Here is a 19,259-nt window from a genome sequence, read left to right as displayed (position 1 = left end):
CAGCAGTTGGGTGTACCTTTGGGATGTTAGTAAGGTGTGAATTGTGGGGTTATAGATACTACCATAGGAACGTTCTTTTTTCTTTCTTTTTAATGTGCAGTGGTACTGCACATTAACACTGTGCCTGTGAAGTGAGCACCCTACAAGGATGCCAGTTCAGGTCCAACTCCCTGCCTAGGAGGGAACAGACAATGGCTCCCGCTTGGCAGACTTGGAAGAAGCTCATGGCTTCTGGCTTCGAGCTGGCCCAGCTATGGATGTTACACTCAATTGAGGAATGGACCAGCAGATGAAATATATCTGTCTTGGAAGGAAGGAAGGAAGGGAGGGAGGAATTATTTGAAATGTGGAGTCCCAGAGAGCAAAGGAGAGACAAAGAGATTTTCCGTCAGCTGGCTCACTCCCCAAAAGGCTTTGGCAGGTGGGGTTGGGCCAGGCAGAGGGCCAGGAAGTTAGAACTGCATCCCAGTCTCCCAAGCATGTGGGCCATCCTTCTCTGCTTTCCTAGCTGTATTAGCAGGGAGCTGGATCAGAAGCAGAATAGCCAGGACTACTCCAAGAAATGCTGGCCCTAAAGAAACATTGTTAGCCCCTAGACCTGGGCCAGAGCCCATCCTTCTTATATGAACCTTCTGTGATGTGTTTGTAAGCTTCCTTCTTTCATCTCTGGAGTTCCTAGGATTTTGTGCTCATCTACTTATTGTGTGTGTGTGTGTGTGTGTTTTAAGATTTTTCTTTATTTTTATTGGAAAGGCAGTTCCATAGAGAGGAGGAGAGACAGAGAGGAAAATCTTCCATCCTTTGATTCATTCCCCAAGCAGCCACAATGGCCAAAGCTGAAGCGATCCAAAGTCAGGAGCCTCTTTCAGATCTCCTGCGTGGGTGCAGGGTCCCAAGGCTTTGGGCCGTCCTCGACTGCCTTCCCAGGCCTCAACAGGGAGCTGAAGGGGAAACGGGCAGCCAAGATTAGAACCAGTGCCCATATGGGGTCGAGGAGTGTACAAGGTGAGGACTTTTAGCTGCTAGGCTACTGAATTGGGCCCTGCTTTTTGTTTGTGGTGTGAGAGTTTGCATCAGATAAAGCCAAGTTCCCTAGGTTTGATGGCCTCCATCCTGTCCATCCTGTCCTCGTTAACATATGAAGACCTGAGTGCTGGGTCCTTAGGCAGAGTCCTTAACCCCTTTGAAGACTTAAAGGGAAGGGATCATTTTCCCCTTGAATGTAGAGCATGGAATCAAGGCAGTTGCATAGTTTTCAAGCTGTACAGGCTTGGCTTTTAGTAGGTGTTCCATTAACAATGCTACTTTCCTTCCAGGGCCAGGAGTGTGTGTTGTACCCTAGCTGGGATGTCTCTCCTCAGCTCGGGTTTCAGTCCCGGCTCCTCCACTTCCCATAAGCTCCCAGCTAATGCACGTGGGCAAGCAGCTGAGGATGGCCCCTGAGCTTGGCCCCTGCACACGCGTGGGAGACCCTGCTGGAGTTCCAGGCTCCCAGTCTTTGCCCTTAGCCGGCCATCTGGAGAGTTGCTCTTGACCCTTCAAATCAGTCATCTTTTAAAAAGCTTCCTTTTGGGCCCGGCGCGGTGGCGCAAGTGGTTAAGTCCTCGCCTTGCACGCCCGGGATCCCATATGGGCGCCGGTTCTAATCCCGGCAGCCCCGCTTCCCTTCCAGCTCCCTGCCTGTGGCCCGGGAAGGCAGTCGAGGACGGCCCAAAGCTTTGGGACCCTGCACCCGCGTGGGAGACCCAGAAGAGGTTCCTGGCTTCGGATCGGCATAGTATCGGCCGTTGCGCTCACTTGGGGAGTGAATCAACGCACGGAAGATCTTCCTCTCTGTCTCTCCTCTCTGTATATCCGCCTTTCCAATAAAAAAATAATAAAAATAAATCTTTAAAAAAAAATAAAAAGCTTCCTTTTTCCTCTTCTTAAATGTTGGAACATGCAAGAATCCTTTACTTGGTTCTTTTTTTTTTTTTAGCAGAGCTAAGTTTTATTTTGTTTTGTTCTAAAATTTATTTAGTTTGTTTTTAAAGATTTATTTTATTTTCATTACAAAGTCAGATACACAGAGAAGAGGAGAGACAGAGAGGAAGATCTTCCGTCCGTTGATTCACTCCCCAAGTGAGCGCAACAGCCAGTGCTGTGCCGATCTGGAGCCAGGAGCCAGGAACCTCCTCCAGGTCTCCCACAGGGGCGCAGGGTCCCAAGGCTTTGGGCTGTCCTCAACTGCTTTCCCAGGTCACAGATAGAGGGAGCTGGATGGGAAGTGGAGCTGCAGGGATTAGAACCGGCACCCATATGGGATCCCAAGGCATTCAAGGCGAGGACTTTAGCCACTAGACCATGCTGCCAGGCCCCTAAAATTTCTTTTTATTGGAAAGTCAGATTTACAGAAAGATGTCCCATCTTCTGGTTCACTCCCCAAGTAGCCACAGTAGCTGGAGCTGAGCTGCTCTGAAGGAAACAGGAGCCAGGATCTTTTTCCTGGTCTCCCATGCAGGTACATGGTCCTAAGGCTTTGGGCCATCCTCTGTTGTTTCCCCAGGTTACAAGTAGGGAGCTTAATGGGAAGTGGAACAGTCGGGATACGACCTGGCACCCATATGGGATCCCAGCATGTGCAAGACAAGAACTTTAGCCACTAGGCTACTGCGCCGGGCCATAATTGATTCTTCTGACTTGTAGTGTTCAAGCATTGCATCTCGGGAGGGAGCTGGTGCCGGTCTCTGCGGGCCCCACTGGCCCAGGACATGTGAACGGGGCCAAGAATCCTGGGGTTTTCTGCCAACTGGGGACTGACTCACTGGAGCAGGGCCCTGCCTGGAGCGCCCCAGCAGGGCATGTTCCGGGGAGTGGATTCTCTGAATAACTTGGATGGTTGGCCCTGGCATTTAGGACAGAAGCCACCTGGAAGGCAGAGACGGGCAGCTCTGCCTGGGAGCCTGAGAGAGGCTTGTGGAGTGTGGTTTTCCACTCTGCTCCAGACCCCAGAAGCGGCTGGGCTGCTGCTGCTGCTGCTGCTGCTGCTGCTGCTGCGAGACCCACTCTCCCTCTGAAGTCAGGCCTTCTCCCCCTCCATTCTTAGACTAATTCCTAGGCAATGCCTGTTTCACCTCCCAGGGAGTGGCATCGTGTGCGAGCCATGGCTCCACCTCCTGGTTCAGCATCCTGAAGGTTTCTTTAGGCAGGAATTTTTTTTTTTTTAAAGAATTTATTTTTATTAGAAAGCCAGATTTACAGAAAAATCTTTTATCTACTGGTTCGCTACCCAAGTGACTGCAACAGCCAGAGCTGAGCCAATCCGAAGCCAGGAGTTAGAAGCTTTTTCTGGGTCTTCCATGCGGGTGCAAAGTCCCAAGGCTTTGGGCCATCCTCAACTGCTTTCCCAGACCACAAGCAGGGAGCTGGATGGGAAGTGGAGCAGCCGGGACACAAAGCAGCACTCAAGCAAGGCTAGCATTTTAGCCACTGAGCCACCACAGTGGGCCTGGTTTTGGTTTTGGTTTCCGGAGAAACATCTTCCTTCTCCATATACTGGATCACTCTCTAAGTGACTGCAATGGCTGGGACTGGACCAGTCTGAAACCAGGAGCCAGAAGCTTCTTTTGGGTTTCCCATGTACTTGCAGGGACCCAAACACTTGGGCCATCCTCCACTGCCTCCCCAGACTCATGAGCAGGGGCTGGGTTGGGAAAATGGCACAACCTGGACCCAAAGCATCTCCCTTACGGGATGCTTGTGCTGTGGGTAGGTGGCGTTTTACCCCCTAGGCCCCAGCGCAGCCCTAGGCTGAGGCTTTTGTGCACTTAGTGAGGTGTTAGGACTAGAGACACTGTTGATTTGGGCCCTTGGAGAGGCAAAAAAAAAAAAAAAAAGCCCTGCAGGTAATTAATTTTCAATTTCTCTCATTGCATCCCTACGGGGAGAGGCATCTCAGCCCCTGTTTCTGCCGCTCTGACTGGTTGTCTGGTCCCTGGCGGCTCACTTCCCCTTCTCTCTCCCCCGGTGGGATTGGCTTGGCCCGAGCATCATTAGCATACTTCAGTCTCCCGCAGCTCTAGTGCACTGGTGAATCCTTTGGGCTCTTTGATGAAGTAATGCTTTACTCACTCCCCAGATGGCTACAATAGTTGGGGACTGGGCCGGGCTGAAACTGGAACCCTCGTCCACCTCGTTCTTCTGGGCCTCAGGGGTCCAAGCACTTGATCCATCTTCTGCTGCTTTTCCCCGTGGCGTTAGCAGGGAGCTGGATGGGAAGGGGAGCCTCCAGGGGTTCTGAACCAATGCTGTTCATGTGGGATGCTACAGTGCTGGCCCCAACTACTTGGGACTCTTGGTTTGAGGCGATTTGCTGTCTTGTCTGAACCATGTTGAGGCTTTTGCCTTGGAGTACTTCAGGATGATAATCCCAGACAGGCTTGCCACATAGTCTAGACCCAAAAATCTGCTGTAGAATTGAGCAAAAGCAGCTGTTTGAGACAGGCCCTTGTGGCACAGCACGTTAAGCCACTTGGGACGCCTGCCTCCTGTGCTGGAGTGCCCAGCTACTCAGTGGCTGCTACCAAGGCAGAAGATAAAGTACTTAGGCACTACTCGGGTACCTACTCAGCCATACGGGAGACCAGAGTTCTGCTTTTGTCCTGGCCTGGTCCTGGATGTTATATGCCTTTGGGGAATGGACTAAATGGAAGATTCCTCTGTTTCTGGTTTTTTTTCCTCCCTCTCATTGTCCCGCTACCTTTCCAATAAATAAATGTATCTTTTAAAAACAACACCCCCTCAAATTAAGACCTATACCTTAAATATATATTTAAATATATATATATAAATATATATATTTATTATATATATATAATTTGAAAGATTTACAAAGAGACAGAGAAAAGTTTTCCATCTGCTGGTTCACTCCCCAAATGGCTGCATTGGCCAAAGCTGAACTGATCTGAGGCTAAGAACAGGAAACTTCTTCCAGGTCACCCATTTGGGTGCAGGATCCCAAGGACTTAGGCCATCTTCTGCTGCTTTCCTATTCCGTAAGCAAGGAGCTAGATCAGGAAATGGAGCAGCCAGAACTCTTAACTGGCATCCATATGGGATGCTGGTCCCCACAGGTGGAGGATCAGCATGCTGTGCCACTGCACCAGCCCACAGTACTTGTATTCAAATTGCAGATGATAACAGCTCTCTGGTTTGTGCCTTAAGGAGTAGATTTGTTCTCTACCTGCTGTTCCCCACCCTGGCCCTCCTAACATCTCCCTCCTTCTTCCCCTAGAGCAAGCTTGGGAAGACAGACTGAGCTCAAGGTGGAGTATCCATGGAGATGTGGAGCCTCATCACCAACCTCTAACCGCACAACTGGGATGTGGGGCTGGAAGTGCCTGCTCTTCTGGGCTGTGCTGGTCACAGCCACACTCTGCACGGCCAGACCAGCGCCCACCTTGCCTGAACAAGGTAGGGCACAGGTGGAGGGGCCGCCCGACGCTGGGGCTGGGGGATGGAGTGGGCTGGTAGCGGAGAGCTGCTGTCCTAGCAGCGGCTCCATCAGTCACCGGGGTGTAAAGGCTGGTGTGACTTTGGTCTTCCAGGGGCACAGACTAAGGGTAACCTTCTCGGTTTGTCTCCTTGAGGAAAGAAGACAAATGTACGCAGTGGGGACTCCTGAGCCTGGGGGAGGGGAGCACGGGTGTAAAAGCAGCCCGGGTAGAAGCATGAGTGACCCACGATTTTGAGTTTAGAACTTGGGTGAAATGATGGGTGGAATGGGAGGGCCTTATAAGGACTTGGCTTCTGGGAAAGTGTTCCAGAGAGAAACATCTGACTGGATAGGCAGGCTTTTTTGTTTTTGTTTCTTTGAAAAAGTAGGGTTTCAGAGAAAATGATCTTACATCTCTAAATGGCTACTAGAGCCAGAGCTGGGTTAAAAGCCATGAATTGGGAGCTTCCTCTGGGTCTCCCACACAGGTGCAGGGGCCTGAGCACGTGGGCCATCCTCTGCTGTCATCTCGGGTTCATTAGCTGGGAGCTGAACCACCAGCATCCACAATGGAATGCCAGCACCACAGGCAGAGGCTTAGAGTACTACGCCACGGCTCCGCTCCATCCATGCCTTCTTGTTTGGCCTTCATCGGGCATGTCTCATTTGTTTTAAAGAGATTGAGAGCCAGGAAATACAATGGAGCATGGAGACCTATAGGTGTGTGGGAGATTCTGAGAGTTTATTATAAACAGAATGGACTTGCCTGGAGCTGGCGAGATTTACGTGAGTTGTGGAAATGGCAAGCCCAGCGTATCTGGTAGTAGCATTTGAGGAGCTTTGAGAACTCCCGTGTTTGGGCATCCCAGCTGCCCATGGATGGCATTGCGTCCAGTGGCTCGGGGCTTGGTCCCATAAGGAAGGTGACCAAGCAGTGGGTGAAAAGCTTGGGGCACCTGGGGTGGAGCTAGGGGCAAAGGGCCGGTGGCCTAGCGTGTCAGGGACCTGTTGGTTGGGTGAGAAAATGTGTGCCCTGGTTTGGTGGCACTGAAGGAACATGGGACCTGGGGGGAGGCCGTAGAAGGGCCAGTGGCGGAACAGGCAGGGTCCACTTATAGCTGGGGACCGAAGGCAGGAACTGAGCCAGCACATGTGGGACACTTAGAGCAGAAGAGACCAGGACAGCAGTGAGCACCTGCAAGGTGTATCTGCCCTGGCGTGTGGGACTGGAAGCAGCTGGCAAGACGCAGCAGAAGGGTGGTCTGCATGGAGTGACATGAGTGACCAGAGCCCCATGTGCACATGGGATGCCGACATCTCAGTGAGAGGATTAACCGGCTGCGCCACTGTGCCAACCCCCATGAGTGTTTGGGAGACCCTCTCCTCTGCCTGGATCTCAGATTGTCGTGTGCCAAAATAAACATTTAATTTCAACGAATTTTTTTTTTTAAGTTAAGATTTATTTCTTTTCACTGAAAAGGCAGATTTGCAGTGAGGAGAGACAGAAAGATGTTCCATCTGCTGGTTCACTCCCCGAATAGCCACAGTGACCAGAGCTGAGCTGATCAAAAGCCGGGTACCAAGAGCTTTTTCCTGGTCTCCCACGTGGGTACATGGTCTCAAAGACTTGGGCTGTCATTCACTGCTTTCCCAGGTCATAAGCAGGGAGCTGAATACAGAGCGGAGCAACCAGGACTCAAACTGGCTATCCATATGGGATGTCGGTGCTACAGGCAGAGGATTAGCTTGCTGTGCCACCCCTGCAGACCCCAAAATTTCATTTATTTATTAGTAAGTCAAGGCAACTGAGAGGTGAATTTTTTCATCCATGAGTTCAACTGCCCAAATGCCCAAAATAGCCACAGCGGAGCCAGGCTGAAGCCCCATCAGGGTGTCTCACATGAGTGGCAAGAAGCTGGATTGGCAGCCAGGGAGCTGGGATTAGAAACAGCCATTCCGGCACACACATGAGATACGTGTGTCCTGAGCTGACAGGCTGAGCTGCTGCAGCACCACCCCTCTGCACCGCCTGCCTGTGAAATGCCAGCAGTTACGACTGTCCTGCCACCCTGGTGAGCAAGCTGGATTAGAAGTTTGTTCTGGATGTCTGGTGGGGGAGGCGGGGCTAGACACTGTGTGAGAGTGAAGAGGAAAGAAAAAATAGTAGGGAGACGCTAGCCATGGAAATGTGGCGTTGCATAGATGGGTTGTCAACTCCAGTGTCAAGTGACAGCACCAGGATGGGTGGGTGGGAGTCAGGCTGTCTGGTTTGCAGACAAGATTGGGGATCAGCCGCGGTATAGACAGCCCAGTGAGTTCAAGTGGACCCAGAGTTTGGCTGAGGTTTGAGAATGTGAGGGATTGCAACCTGAAACACTTCCTTTTTACTTTATTTATTTTTAAAGATGTATTGATTTGTTTGAAAGGCAGAGTTACAGACAGAGAAAGGGAGAGGCAGAGATCTTCCTTTCGATGATTCACTTCCCAGATGGCCTCAATGGCCAGGACTGGGCCAAGCTCAAGATGGGAGCCAGGAAACTCCCATCTGGACCTCCCTCCCCCGCGGGTGCCGGGGCCAAGCACTTGAGCCATCCTTCACTGCTTTATCCAGCCACATTAAGCAGGGAGCTGGATCGGCAGTGGAGCAGCCAGAACATGAACCATTGCTCAAATGAGTTGTTGTCATTGTAGAAGGTAGTTTAACCTGCCACAGCAGTTGCACCTTACCCAGGACCCCGGTGGACCCCCAAATCTACAGGGACTCAAGTCCTTTCTATAAGGTGGTGCAGAACTTGTGCAGGTCATGCGCAACTTCCCATGCACTTTAAAAAAAATTTTTTTAAAGATTTATTTTTATTGGAAAGGCAAATTTACAGAGAGAGGAGGAAAGACAAAAAAAATTTTCTGTTCACAGGTTCACTCCGCAAGTGGCCACAATGGCTACAGTTGAACTGATAGCCAGGAACCAGGAGCTTCTTCCAGGTCTCCTACTTGGGTGCAGGATCTGAAGGCTTTGGGCCATCCTCCACTGCCTTCCCAGGATACAAGGGAGGTGGATGGGAAGTGGAGTGGCCAGAACATGAACCAGCGCCCATGTGGGATCCTGGCACTTGGAAGCGAGGATTTAGCCACTGAGCTATCACTCTGGGCCCCCCTCCCATAAACTTTATATCACTTCTAGCTTATGACACCTAAGGCAGTTGGAATGATGTGTAAATAAGTCGTCAGAGTTAGGGGATAACAGCAGGACAAAACTCCTGTGTATGTTCAGTGCAGACGGAAGCGGTTTTTGTTCTGGATAGTTTATACCTGCAGTTGGTTGAATCGCGGATGTCTGGCTGGGAAGAGCTCTGTGCTCTGGACAGGAGAGGGGGTGGAGAAGGTAGGCAGGCACTGTTTAGCGGGCTGTGCAGCACTAGAGACTCAAGCAAGCCAGACTGCTGTTTTCAAAACCAACTTCATTGAGCTGTAACTGATGCTTTTCCGTTGGTTGTATTTGAAAACTTGTGCATTTCAACAGCATGAGACCTATCTGTTGGTTAAGCCCCCAGTGCCTTCCACGGCCAGAAGGCAAAGCCAGGAGGCAGGAGCTCCATCCCGGGACTCTGCAGATGGGTGGTGGCGGCAGTGGTGGGGGCAGCATCAGCACGTGCAGAGAGGTAAGCTGGGGGGCTTGAACCCAGATACTCAAGAGCTGGCTTCACCCTTGCCCTGAAAGGCGCACGCAGGTGACTGTAGCAGCTGATTGGATACTCGCTGGTGTTAACAGTCAGCCCCCTGTCCTTCCACTGGCTGACTCTCACCAGTCTCCATCCTGCCACCCAGACTCCCAGTTCTACAACAGGACCACTGAGGCAGAGCTGGGGGTCGCTGGCAGCTTTCCAAAGTGAACATCCCAAACTATGTCATCGAAGCACCCTGTCAGGACCTTGGGTTATCACCTCCCCCTCCGCAGCAGGACTCAAATACCGGCCCACGCATTCCCACCCCTGGCCCATTCAAACCAGCCCTCTGTATTGTTCTCAGCTCTGACATGAGCCTCTGCATCAGTCACAGAGCCCAGGACCTGCCGTGCCTCTGCCTCTGAACCCTCACTCCAGTAGTCACTGCCAATGTGCGAGCTCCAGCTACTGGAGCAGGGCTCCTGGCAGAGGAGGAAGTTGAGGGTGTGCCAGGATGCTGTTCCATGGGGAGGGCAGGAGGCCGTGAGTGTGGCTGTGGGGTCCCGGGGAGCCTTCCCCAGAGGGGGAGGTACAATTGACACACTGTAGAGTTACCAGTTGTAAGCGTGCAGCTTGGTGTGTTGGATGCCAGGCGAGGCGCCATCTAACTACCACCTTAGTCAAAGAGGCGCAGACACGGGGCTGGGACTGTGGCTTACAGGGTAATCCTCTCCCTGAGATGTCAACATCTCCTATGGCTGTGGATTCTGGTCCCAGCTGCTCTACTTCAGTGCAGCTCTCTGCTTATAGTCTGGGAGAGCACTGGAGGATGGCAAAGGTTTTTTGGCCCGTTGCAGACCGGGAGGAAGCTCCTGGCTGCTGGTTTCAGATCAGCTGAGCTTGATGCCATTTGGAGAGTGAACCACCGAGCAGATGGAAGATCCTTCTCTCTCTCCTTCATAAATCTGTCTTTAAATTAAGATTTTATTTGTTTGTTTGTTTGTTTGTTTTGGTGAATGGAAACACATGGCCCTGTCTCTTCTCTGGTAACCTCTTTGTGGTCAGGAGTCCAGGATTTTGCTTCACACGCTGAGTAGACAGAGACCACGGTCCCTTCTGTGAAGCTGTGTAGTATTCGCATATAATCTATGCCTCGGTGGCCCATGGCAGGAATCTCTAACAACTTCCCTTCCTCACTGCTTGCACCTATTTTGGGTTATCTACTAATGGCGCCTTCCCCAATCTCTGCCCCACCCCCCCACCTAGTCTCCACCCCCCTACCTGTGACTCATATAATCTCAGTCCCTGGGGCCAGGGCACACAGCCCACACAGCCCTCCCTTCTCCTCCCCCTCCCTCCCTTCTTACCTGGCTCTTCCCCACCCCCTCCATCTTGTCTCTTCCCCTGCCCTGGCAACCCCCATCCTGCCACCATGGCAGGAGATGTGTCCCTTCCAGTTTTCTCCCCCTCTAGTCTTGCTCCCGTTCCTACCATGCTGGAATAAAGGACCTACTAAGCACCTTTGCCGCGTCTGAGATTTTGGCTTGTGGTAAACACCGTGAATAGAGGACTTGGCTGCAGGAATTAGCTGCATGTAACAACGGAAGAACTTTGGGAACTTTTTAAAGGCTGCTTTATCACAAGAATCTGGCACCTGTGAGCAGTAGGTGCAGGTTGAGACCATTTTCCTGGGACATTTGAGAGTCAGAAATGTCCATTGCCATGAACTTGGAACACCAGCTTGGTGCCCCTGTCTAAGAGTGGCACTTTGTGCTGGGTGCTCCTAGGGCACACAGGGTTCCTGCCACAGAGCACCCCCACCGTGACTGACCCTTGTAGGTGTCAGGTGCCCCGCCGATAACTAAGCAATAATGCTGCTGTTGTTGTCAACAAGAAGAAAAAAAACTGAATAGGAAAGTTGGAAGCGAACTGTGCGAAAACCCAGCTCAAGAGGCAGACTTTGGCGGAATGGCGCGTGCTCAGCCCCTCCCCCAGCCGTGAACAACCCTGGTTGCCTTTTGCAAATGTTCCTGGGGGATTGCCGCGGGCCTGCAGTTTCTGGCTGTCCTTGGAAAGTTGATTTAATAAGGGTTCCAGGAAAACCAGCCCTCCTCCTCTTCTTCCCCACCCCCTCCTTCCCTGCCTCCAGTTTGAGATTTTGTACCTTAGGCTCTGAGCAAGGGTGGGAGGGAGGGGGGTGGACCAACTGAAGCTGGGCTGAGAGGTGAAAGAGCTTGGCGAGGATTGGTTCTGTCTTTGAGAACAGAACTTGGAGTAGCAGGGAGGGGAAGCGGGGAAGCAAGTGGGTGAGTCTGCAAAACTGTTTGCAAGGCCACTTCCAGCAGTGGGAGGTGGAGGGCTCTCATCCCCCTCCCCTTTCACCAGTCACGTGGGTTGAAATCATCCCTGACCCCCGTCGTATTGTGCCATTTCCCAAAGACTCAAAAACCTGGTACTCCACTCTGGGAACGGGGATAGGAGGGGAGTGTAACGGGGCTGGGGTTTTACAGCTCCTCTCCACCCACCCAAATTTGAAGACTGTCTGTCTGGTGGCCGTCCCAGGCAGGGGAGAGGGTACACTTAATGGAAAAGCCTCACGTCTCCATTGCTGGCTGCAAGCCCCATGGGCGCCGTGAGCGGGCCACAAAGCAAGGCTTTGTCTCTGATCTGCACAGAAACCTGTGCCTTGTAGGGGAGAGGTTACGAGCTGTGCCATCGCCGCTGCCCAGCTCAGCTGGGGGACACAGCCCTGGGCCCCAGTGCCACCTCTCACCCTTCGACAACCGGGCAGCCTACCTGTGGTCCCCCAGAGCTGCCTGCCACCCCTGTGGGTACGTGCAGCACGCCCCGCCCCCCAAGCAGCATAGCTTTCTTCTGCAAAGAAAACAGCTGTAGGCTTTTCCTCCCCCAGTGGCTGCTAAGAAGAGTTGCTTCATCCCAAGTACACTTGCAGGGAGCCAAAGGTGACGTGACATGCGGGCTGTGCTCTGGGCCAGAGAGAGGTGGTTCCCTGGGAGCCTAGGGGGCGGAGTGGGTGGGGTAGCGAAGGGGAGAATCTGAGGACGCTCACACTCACGTGTCCCCACTGACCCGCGTGGGGGCAACTGCAACGGAGGGAGCCGCTCCCGGGCTGTGTTCTTGGCTCTGGCCTCCGCATTGCTGCACCATTAGCTTCACTGATTTTCCACTCTGCCTTTGCCAACCCGCTCCCCGAAGTCAGGGAGGAGAACAAACGGCTGTCCACAGGCTGGACTTGCAACCGGCGACTGGCGAGGGGCAGGGGTAGAATCCTCATAAAGGAACAGGAAGTTTTGGATGGCCCTGCCCCCCTGGCTTCTGGGACTGCTTGGGGTCCCCAGGGGATGGGGGACCCGGAGGGGTTCATGGGGCCCGCACTCTTCCCACCCAGGGCTGGCCAGTGGGGCAGAAGTGTGAGTGACGGCTTGTGTCTGGAGCAGTGATGGATGGCCCCAGGGAGAAGTGAGTTACCCGCGATTGCGAAGGTCAGGGGTCAGAGAGCTTGACCAGCAGCTGCGCACTGTTTTTACAATGTGTCTTTCCTCACCCTGCGGTCGCCACCTCTGCCTCTTCTTCTTCCCTTCCCCTGGCAAGGAAACAAACTGCTGGCAGCGGGAAGCCCAGCTGCTCTGTCTCTTTCCTGGGCTCCTAGGCTCAGCTGCCCAGGGCCTGCCTTTTGTGTTTTAGGGAAGCTGGCTAGTTTGCTCACTGTACTAAGCATCGAGCACACCCACAGGACACACCCTCTCCCCTCTGCCTGTCTTTCCCCCCCACCACACCCACACTGGCCCTACTATCCATCCCTAAGCGGCACTTGACCCCCCAAGCTGCTGGGCCAACGTTTCTGTGCCCACCTGGGCTGTGCCTGCAGGCGCCTAGTTTGGAGCCTAGGCCACTGCTGGGGTTTGAGATTTTGCATTCCCCTCTAGCCAGGGACAGTACTGGCAGGGGGCCTGTTATCTAGTGCACTTGTTGTCAGTACTCCAGCGAGACCCTGGGCTGCTCAATTCCCCTCCCGTTTTCTTGGCCCATGCCCACTCTGCTTCTTCAAGCTGTCACTGCTGCTCATTTTAAAGGGGCCGGTTGAGCCTTGTACCCCCAGCAAGCGCCTGGGTGTTAGTTCCAGGAACCTGGAAAGATGCGTTTTGTGGCAGAGGTGGGAATTGAGGCTCTTCCCCTTGGCCCGTGTGTGGCAGAGCCGAGCCCCCTGGGATGGCAGTGCCTGCATGTTATAGGCACATTTGAACCCCAAATGCGTGAGAAGATTGTAATGCGGCACAGAGGACCTGGTGGCTGTGAACTTGGACAAGGAGAGAGGTTTTGAAGTGCTGAAGTTTGAGCAAAGAAAATTGACTTCAGAATTGAATGCCTGCTTGGATTCCTCCACAGTCAGACAAAACAAAACACAATCAGGACAATAACACTAGCTTGTAACCTATTCATCTGATTTCATTAATTTATTCATCCCTTCATCTGGCTAAACAAATCTGTTGCCTTTACCTATATGCAACGTAAACTTTTATATATTTTCTTAAAAGATTTATTCTTATTTGAAAGGCAAATTTACAAAGAGAGGGAGAGATTGATCTTAATCCTGGTTCATTCCTTAAATAACCTCAATGGCTGGAGCTGGGCTGGTCCAAAGCTAGGGGTTCTTCCAGGTCTCCAACAAAGGTGCAAGAGCCCAGGGTTTATTGGGCCATCCTCTCCTGCTTTCTAAGGCCATAGACAAGGCGCTGGATCAGAAGTGGAGTAGCCAGGACATGACCTGGTACCCATGTGGGATGCTGTTGCTTTACAGATAGAGGATTAGCCTGTTGAGCCACCTCACTGACCCCATCCCCTTTTTTAAAAAAACACATTTATTTGAAAGGCAGAATTACTGAGAGAAAGAGAATCTAGCCTTTGGTTCACTCCCCAAATGTCAACAAGGACCAAGGCTGGGCCAGGCTGAAGCTGGCAGCTTCATCTGGGTCTCCTGTGTAGGTGGCAGGTGCCCAGGTACTTGGGCCATCTTCTGCTGCTCCCTGGGAGCGTTCACAAGGAGTTGGATTGAAAGTAGAGCAGCTGTGGTGTGAACCAATGCCCACGTGGGTATTGCTTGGTATTTAATGACTTTTTTTTTATTTAAGATTTTTTTTTTCTTGGAAAAGCAGATTCACGGAAGTGAAGAGACAGAAAAGATCTTCCTTCCGCTGATTCATTCCCCGAGTGGCCACAATGGATCCGAAGCCAGATGCAGGGTCCCAAGGCTTTAGGCTGTCCCCAAAAGCTTTCTCAGGCCACAAGCAGGGGGCTAGATGGGAAGTAGAGCAGCCTAGACATGAACCAGTGCCAATGTGGGATCCCCAGCGTGTGCAAGGCGAGAATTTTAGCCATTGAACCATTGCACCGGGCCCTAATGACTCACTTTTGCAAGTTTTTAGAAATAGGTGTTATAGGGCCCGGCGCGATGGCGCAAGTGGTTAAGTCCTCGCCTTGCACGCCCGGGATCCCATATGGGCGCCGGTTCTAATCCCGGCAGCCCCGCTTCCCTTCCAGCTCCCTGCCTGTGGCCTGGGAAAGCAGTTGAGGACGGCCCAAAGCTTTGGGACCCTGCACCCGCGTGGGAGACCCAGAAGAGGTTCCTGGCTTCGGATCGGCATAGTATCGGCCGTTGCAGCTCACTTGGGGAGTGAATCATCGGACGGAAGATCTTCCTCTCTGTATATCCGCCTTTCCAATAAAAAATAATAAAAAAATAAATCTTTAAAAAAAAATAAATAAATAGGTGTTATTTGTTTCGCTGTAAGGCAGAGTGATAGGGATCTTCCTTCTGTTGGTTCACTCCCCAAATACCCACAGCAGCCACAGCTGGCCAGGCTAGAACCAGGGAAGAAACTCTGTTGAGTCTCCCTTGTGGGAGGTCAGGGCTCCAGTTAGTGAGCTGTCCTCTGCTGCCTTCCCAGGGGCATCAGCAAGGAGCTGAATCACAAGCAGAGGCATTGGGACTTGAACCTGCACCTGTATGGATGCTGGTAACCTGTGTGGAAGCTCAGTCCACTCTGCAAAATGTATCCATGTGCCCATGGATAGTTGCATTTGTAAACGTAATTCCAACATTGCCCTCAATCTAGATTGTATTAGGGACCCACGTTGTAGCTCGAGCCAAATAATTGCACCACTAGGGTACCCATATGAATGCTGGTTCAAGTCCTGACTCCTCCACTTCCAATCTGGCCCGCTAAAGCAGTGGAAGATGACCGGATGCTTGAGCCCCTGCCACCCATATAGATGACCGGAATGGGGCTTGTGGCTTCATCCTGGCTCAGTGGAATATGAGCCAACGAGCAGGTGGAAGATCTCTCTCTCCTCTCCCTCTTTCTCTGTAAATTCTGGCATCCAAATTAATTGTGTTTTGTTTTGTTTTTTTAGTTATGTTGTAAAAGACCTTTAAAATTAATATATGATGACATCACCATACTCCACATACTTTGCATTTTCACAGTGAGCCCAGGGACATCGTGCTTTATTTCCATAATCAGATGAGTACATGTGGTTCAGGGAGTTAAATCAATTACCTAAGGTTATACAGTTGGTGAGGAAGCAATGGGGGCTCACTCAGGTAGATCTGACATCATTATTTTTTTTTTTTTTTTACAAAACTGTATTATACTCCATCCCTGTACCACATAAGAGTTCAGCAGATCAATTGTTTGAATTCAGACACATATTCGTGTTTTTGGCAGAAATATACATTACGACGTAGTTGGGCTAATCACAGGATAATTTCAGGGTATCTTTTAAAATACCAGCATATGGAAGATCTTTCTCTGTTGTTCTAATAAAAGTGAATAAGTCTTTAAAAGGAAAAAAAAAATACGTGGTGGCGTGTCCCAGACAATAGTGCAGACCTGTGGAAAGTTGGTGGAGTGTCCACTTCCCTCTGCTGACTCTGTAACTTTTGGGAGAAAATATCTGGGGTCTTAGAGACCCTGCTGGAATGTCAGGGCTCCCCCAGCCCTGCCTACACCGCCAGGGATTGGACCCAAGCCAGCAGGGGTTGCTCTGACTGAAACAGGTGCAATACCTACACACAGTCGTGTCTCACTTGATGGATTTGTCTCGAGAAGTGCAGTTTCGTGCTGGGATCGTAGCACACGTGGGATAGTATCGGCTGCCAGGCATTCAGTGTGGCCTTCTGATGCTACCAAGAGCTGTGCTGAACACAGGATGTGTGATGCTGCAGCCGGAGTGACGGAGCTAAGTCACAAGAGTATATTCTAAAATAACAGTCAGTAGTATAGGAAGCACATCAGCTATCATCGAGTGTAAAGCCCTGTGCAGAACTGCATATGCTGTGGTTTTGTTTTTAAACTCGTCTCTTTATTTATGTATTTTAAAGGCAGAGTAGCAGAGGCAGGGATGCCCCCCAAACCGCCACAATAGCAGGGTGTGAGCCAGGAATGCCATCTGGGTCTCCCACATGGGTGGCAGGCACCCAAGCACTTGGGCTGTCTTCCATTGCCTTCCTAGGTATGTGAGCAGGTAGCTGCATGTGAAATACAGCAGCCAGAACTTTAGCCAGGACTCTGTTAGGGACGCTGGCATCATGAGCAGCAGCTTAACCCCGTGGCATGGTGATACCAGCTGATGTGCTGTGCCTTCACACAGCCAGCAAGGGAGTGGGTTTGTTTTCAGCCACATTAGCACAAAGCATGATGAATGAGTTGCACTCTGGAATCACTGAAGTTTAGGAGGTTTTTGTGTTTTATGTTTTTTTTTTTTTGGTAAGGTTTTATTTATTTTTATTGGAAAGGTGCATATATAGAGAGAAGGAGAGACAGAGAAGGAGATCTTCCATCCGATGGTTCACTCCCCAAGTGGCCACAATGGTCAGAGATGCACGGATCCAAGGCCAGGAGCCTCCTAGGTCTCCCACATGGGTGCAGGGACCCAAGGCTTTGGGCCGTCCTCGACTGCTTCCCCAGGCCACAGGCAGGGAGCTGGATGGGAAGTGGAGCTGCCGAGATTAGAACCGGCGCCCATATGGGATCCTGGCACGTGCAAGCCGAGGACTTTAACCATTATGCTATCGTGCCGGGCCTGAAGTATACGAGTTTTTCAGCTCTGCTGATTTTATGTGTGTTTTCAGCTCTGCCATCTGGTGTGTAGTCTGTTGTTGAGCAGAATGGTGTTACGTCGTGTGCGCTCCTGTGTAGGTTAATAGATAAGTGCTCCTTGACTTACTGTGGGGTTACATCCTAACAGATGTGTTCTAGTGAATATGTTAGGTTGGTATCAGGGAGTTAAGCCATCACCAGCGTTACTCTAAGGAAAGTTGCTTGTAACTTTAGCTGCTCTGCTTCCAGTCCGCTCCTTGCTAATGCTCTTGGGAAAGCAACAGAAGATGGACCAAGTGCCTGCGCCCCTGCACCCAGCATGGGACACATGGTCGGAACGCCAGGCCCCTGGCTTTGACCTGGCTCATCCCCAGGCATGGCAGCCACTGGGAGAGTGAACCAGCAGATGGACAATCTTCTCTGTCACTCTGCCTGTCAAACAGATGGTTACAACACAGAAAGAAGGAAGAACAAAATCAAGAAGAGAAAATACATATTTGATACGACCAGCTTACCATGCCTCACAACCTTGCCTGCTTGAATTGTACTCAGGCCATTCCCATGGGGTCAAATCATCTAACACAAGAAATTCAGACCACAGCCTGCTGATGGTGTGTAATTTCCACATCGTGTGAAGTTGAAAAATGCCAAATTGAACCTTCCGAAGTCAAGGACTGTCTGCTGCATATACAGTGGCAGTCCCGTAAGGTTGTGCTCGATGGCTCCTGGGTTGTTTTGTTTTTGCTGTGTTTTCTTTTCCTTGAAGCTATTTTATTTTTATTTGAAATGCAGAGTTGCAGAGAAAGGAGAGACTGAGAGATCTTCCTTCTGTTAGTTCTCTCCCCAGTCTGAAGCTGGGCCAGTCTGAAGCCAGGAATCTCCTCTGTGTCTCCGTCTCTGGGGGCCCCAGTACTTAGGACACTTGCTGCTGTTTTCCCCAAGCACATTGGCAGGGAGCTGGATTGGAAGTGGAGCAGCTGGGACTTGAATCAGCATCCGTGGGAGATGCTGGACCCTGCAGGGTGGAGCTTAGCTCACTAAGCCACAGCATCTGCCCCTGAGTTCTCAGGGACACTCTGGTGGTCTCACGATGAAATGACCCAAGGTTGCATTTCTCAGAAGTTCCCCTCCCACAGTGACGCATGGCCGTAAATCTCATCCCAAATAGGCCTGTCCTGGGAGCTGTTCTCATTTCCATTTACCAACTTAGGAACCTGGCTCAGAGAGGAAAAAAGTAAAGCAAAAAGACATGGCCAGGGCTAAAGAGCTGATGAGCCTGTTCCAGCCCAGGCATTGCTAATCCCAGTGCCTGCAGTGGCCCTAACTCCAGAGCTAGAAGGAAGGGCCAGGACCACTGAGTATGTGAGCAGAGGAAAAGCAGACAACATACCCACCTTAGAGGTGGAAAAGGGCCGAGCTGTTTGTTTGCCTTGGGGGTGGGAGTGTGGTGAACAGGAATTAGGAGCTGATCCAAGATCTTCCAAGGAAGGGAGGAGACCATGGTCCTGGAATGTCCTGCTTTAAGCCGGTAACCATCACCCCTGACATGCTGCCCAGCCCATGTGAGAGAAGTCGGCTTCTCCATGGCCAAAAAAAAAAAAAAAGTTTATTTATTTGAAAGAGTGATGGAGAGGAGAGAAAGAGAAGAGAGAGATCCTTTTTCCACTGATTTACTCATCCCCAAACAGCCGCAACAGCCCAGTGTGGCCAAGTGGAAGCCAAGAGCCAGGAACTACAACTAGATCTCCCATTCGGGGTGGCAGGGACCCAAGGTCTTGAGCTGTCCTCTGCCGACTCCCAGGCACATTAACAGGAAACCGGATCGGAAGCTGAAGAGCCAGGACTGCTGCCGCCTGGGATACCAGCTTCCCAGAAGGCACACTGAGAGTGCTAGTGGGAGAGACCCAAAGCTGAGGCCAGGAGGGTGGGGGAGCCACTTCCTACTCAGAGGCTGCCTCTGCTGTGCCCACCAGTCCTGCGGGGGTCCAGTGCCTTGGGGTCTCA

At 51.5% G+C, this 19,259-nt stretch overlaps 1 protein-coding gene across 7 annotated transcripts in view; it reads left to right on the top strand.

Annotated features, from left to right (window-relative positions):
- Nucleotides 1–5,276: 5,276 nt before the first annotated feature.
- FGFR1 (fibroblast growth factor receptor 1) overlaps nucleotides 5,277–19,259 on the top strand; it is a 40,857-nt gene continuing 26,874 nt past the window's right edge. For 5 of the 7 annotated variants that reach the window (XM_040970619.1, XM_040970617.1, XM_040970614.1 and 2 more), the window contains exon 1: nucleotides 5,312–5,451. In XM_040970619.1, coding sequence (XP_040826553.1) covers nucleotides 5,361–5,451 — 91 coding nt within the window. In that variant the 5' untranslated portion in view covers nucleotides 5,312–5,360. Of the gene's footprint in view, nucleotides 5,452–19,259 lie in introns of all 7 variants that reach the window. The other 2 variants (XM_040970630.1, XM_040970622.1) reach the window with 1 other exon arrangement.

The sequence above is a fragment of the Ochotona curzoniae genome, unplaced genomic scaffold, assembly GCF_017591425.1.
Source record: "Ochotona curzoniae isolate NIBS_2020 unplaced genomic scaffold, NIBS_Ocur_1.0 contig_1976, whole genome shotgun sequence".
Lineage (NCBI taxonomy): Eukaryota > Metazoa > Chordata > Mammalia > Lagomorpha > Ochotonidae > Ochotona > Ochotona curzoniae.
The sequence above is the reverse complement of the archived record's forward strand: the minus strand, read 5'-3'. Positions and strand labels throughout refer to the sequence as shown.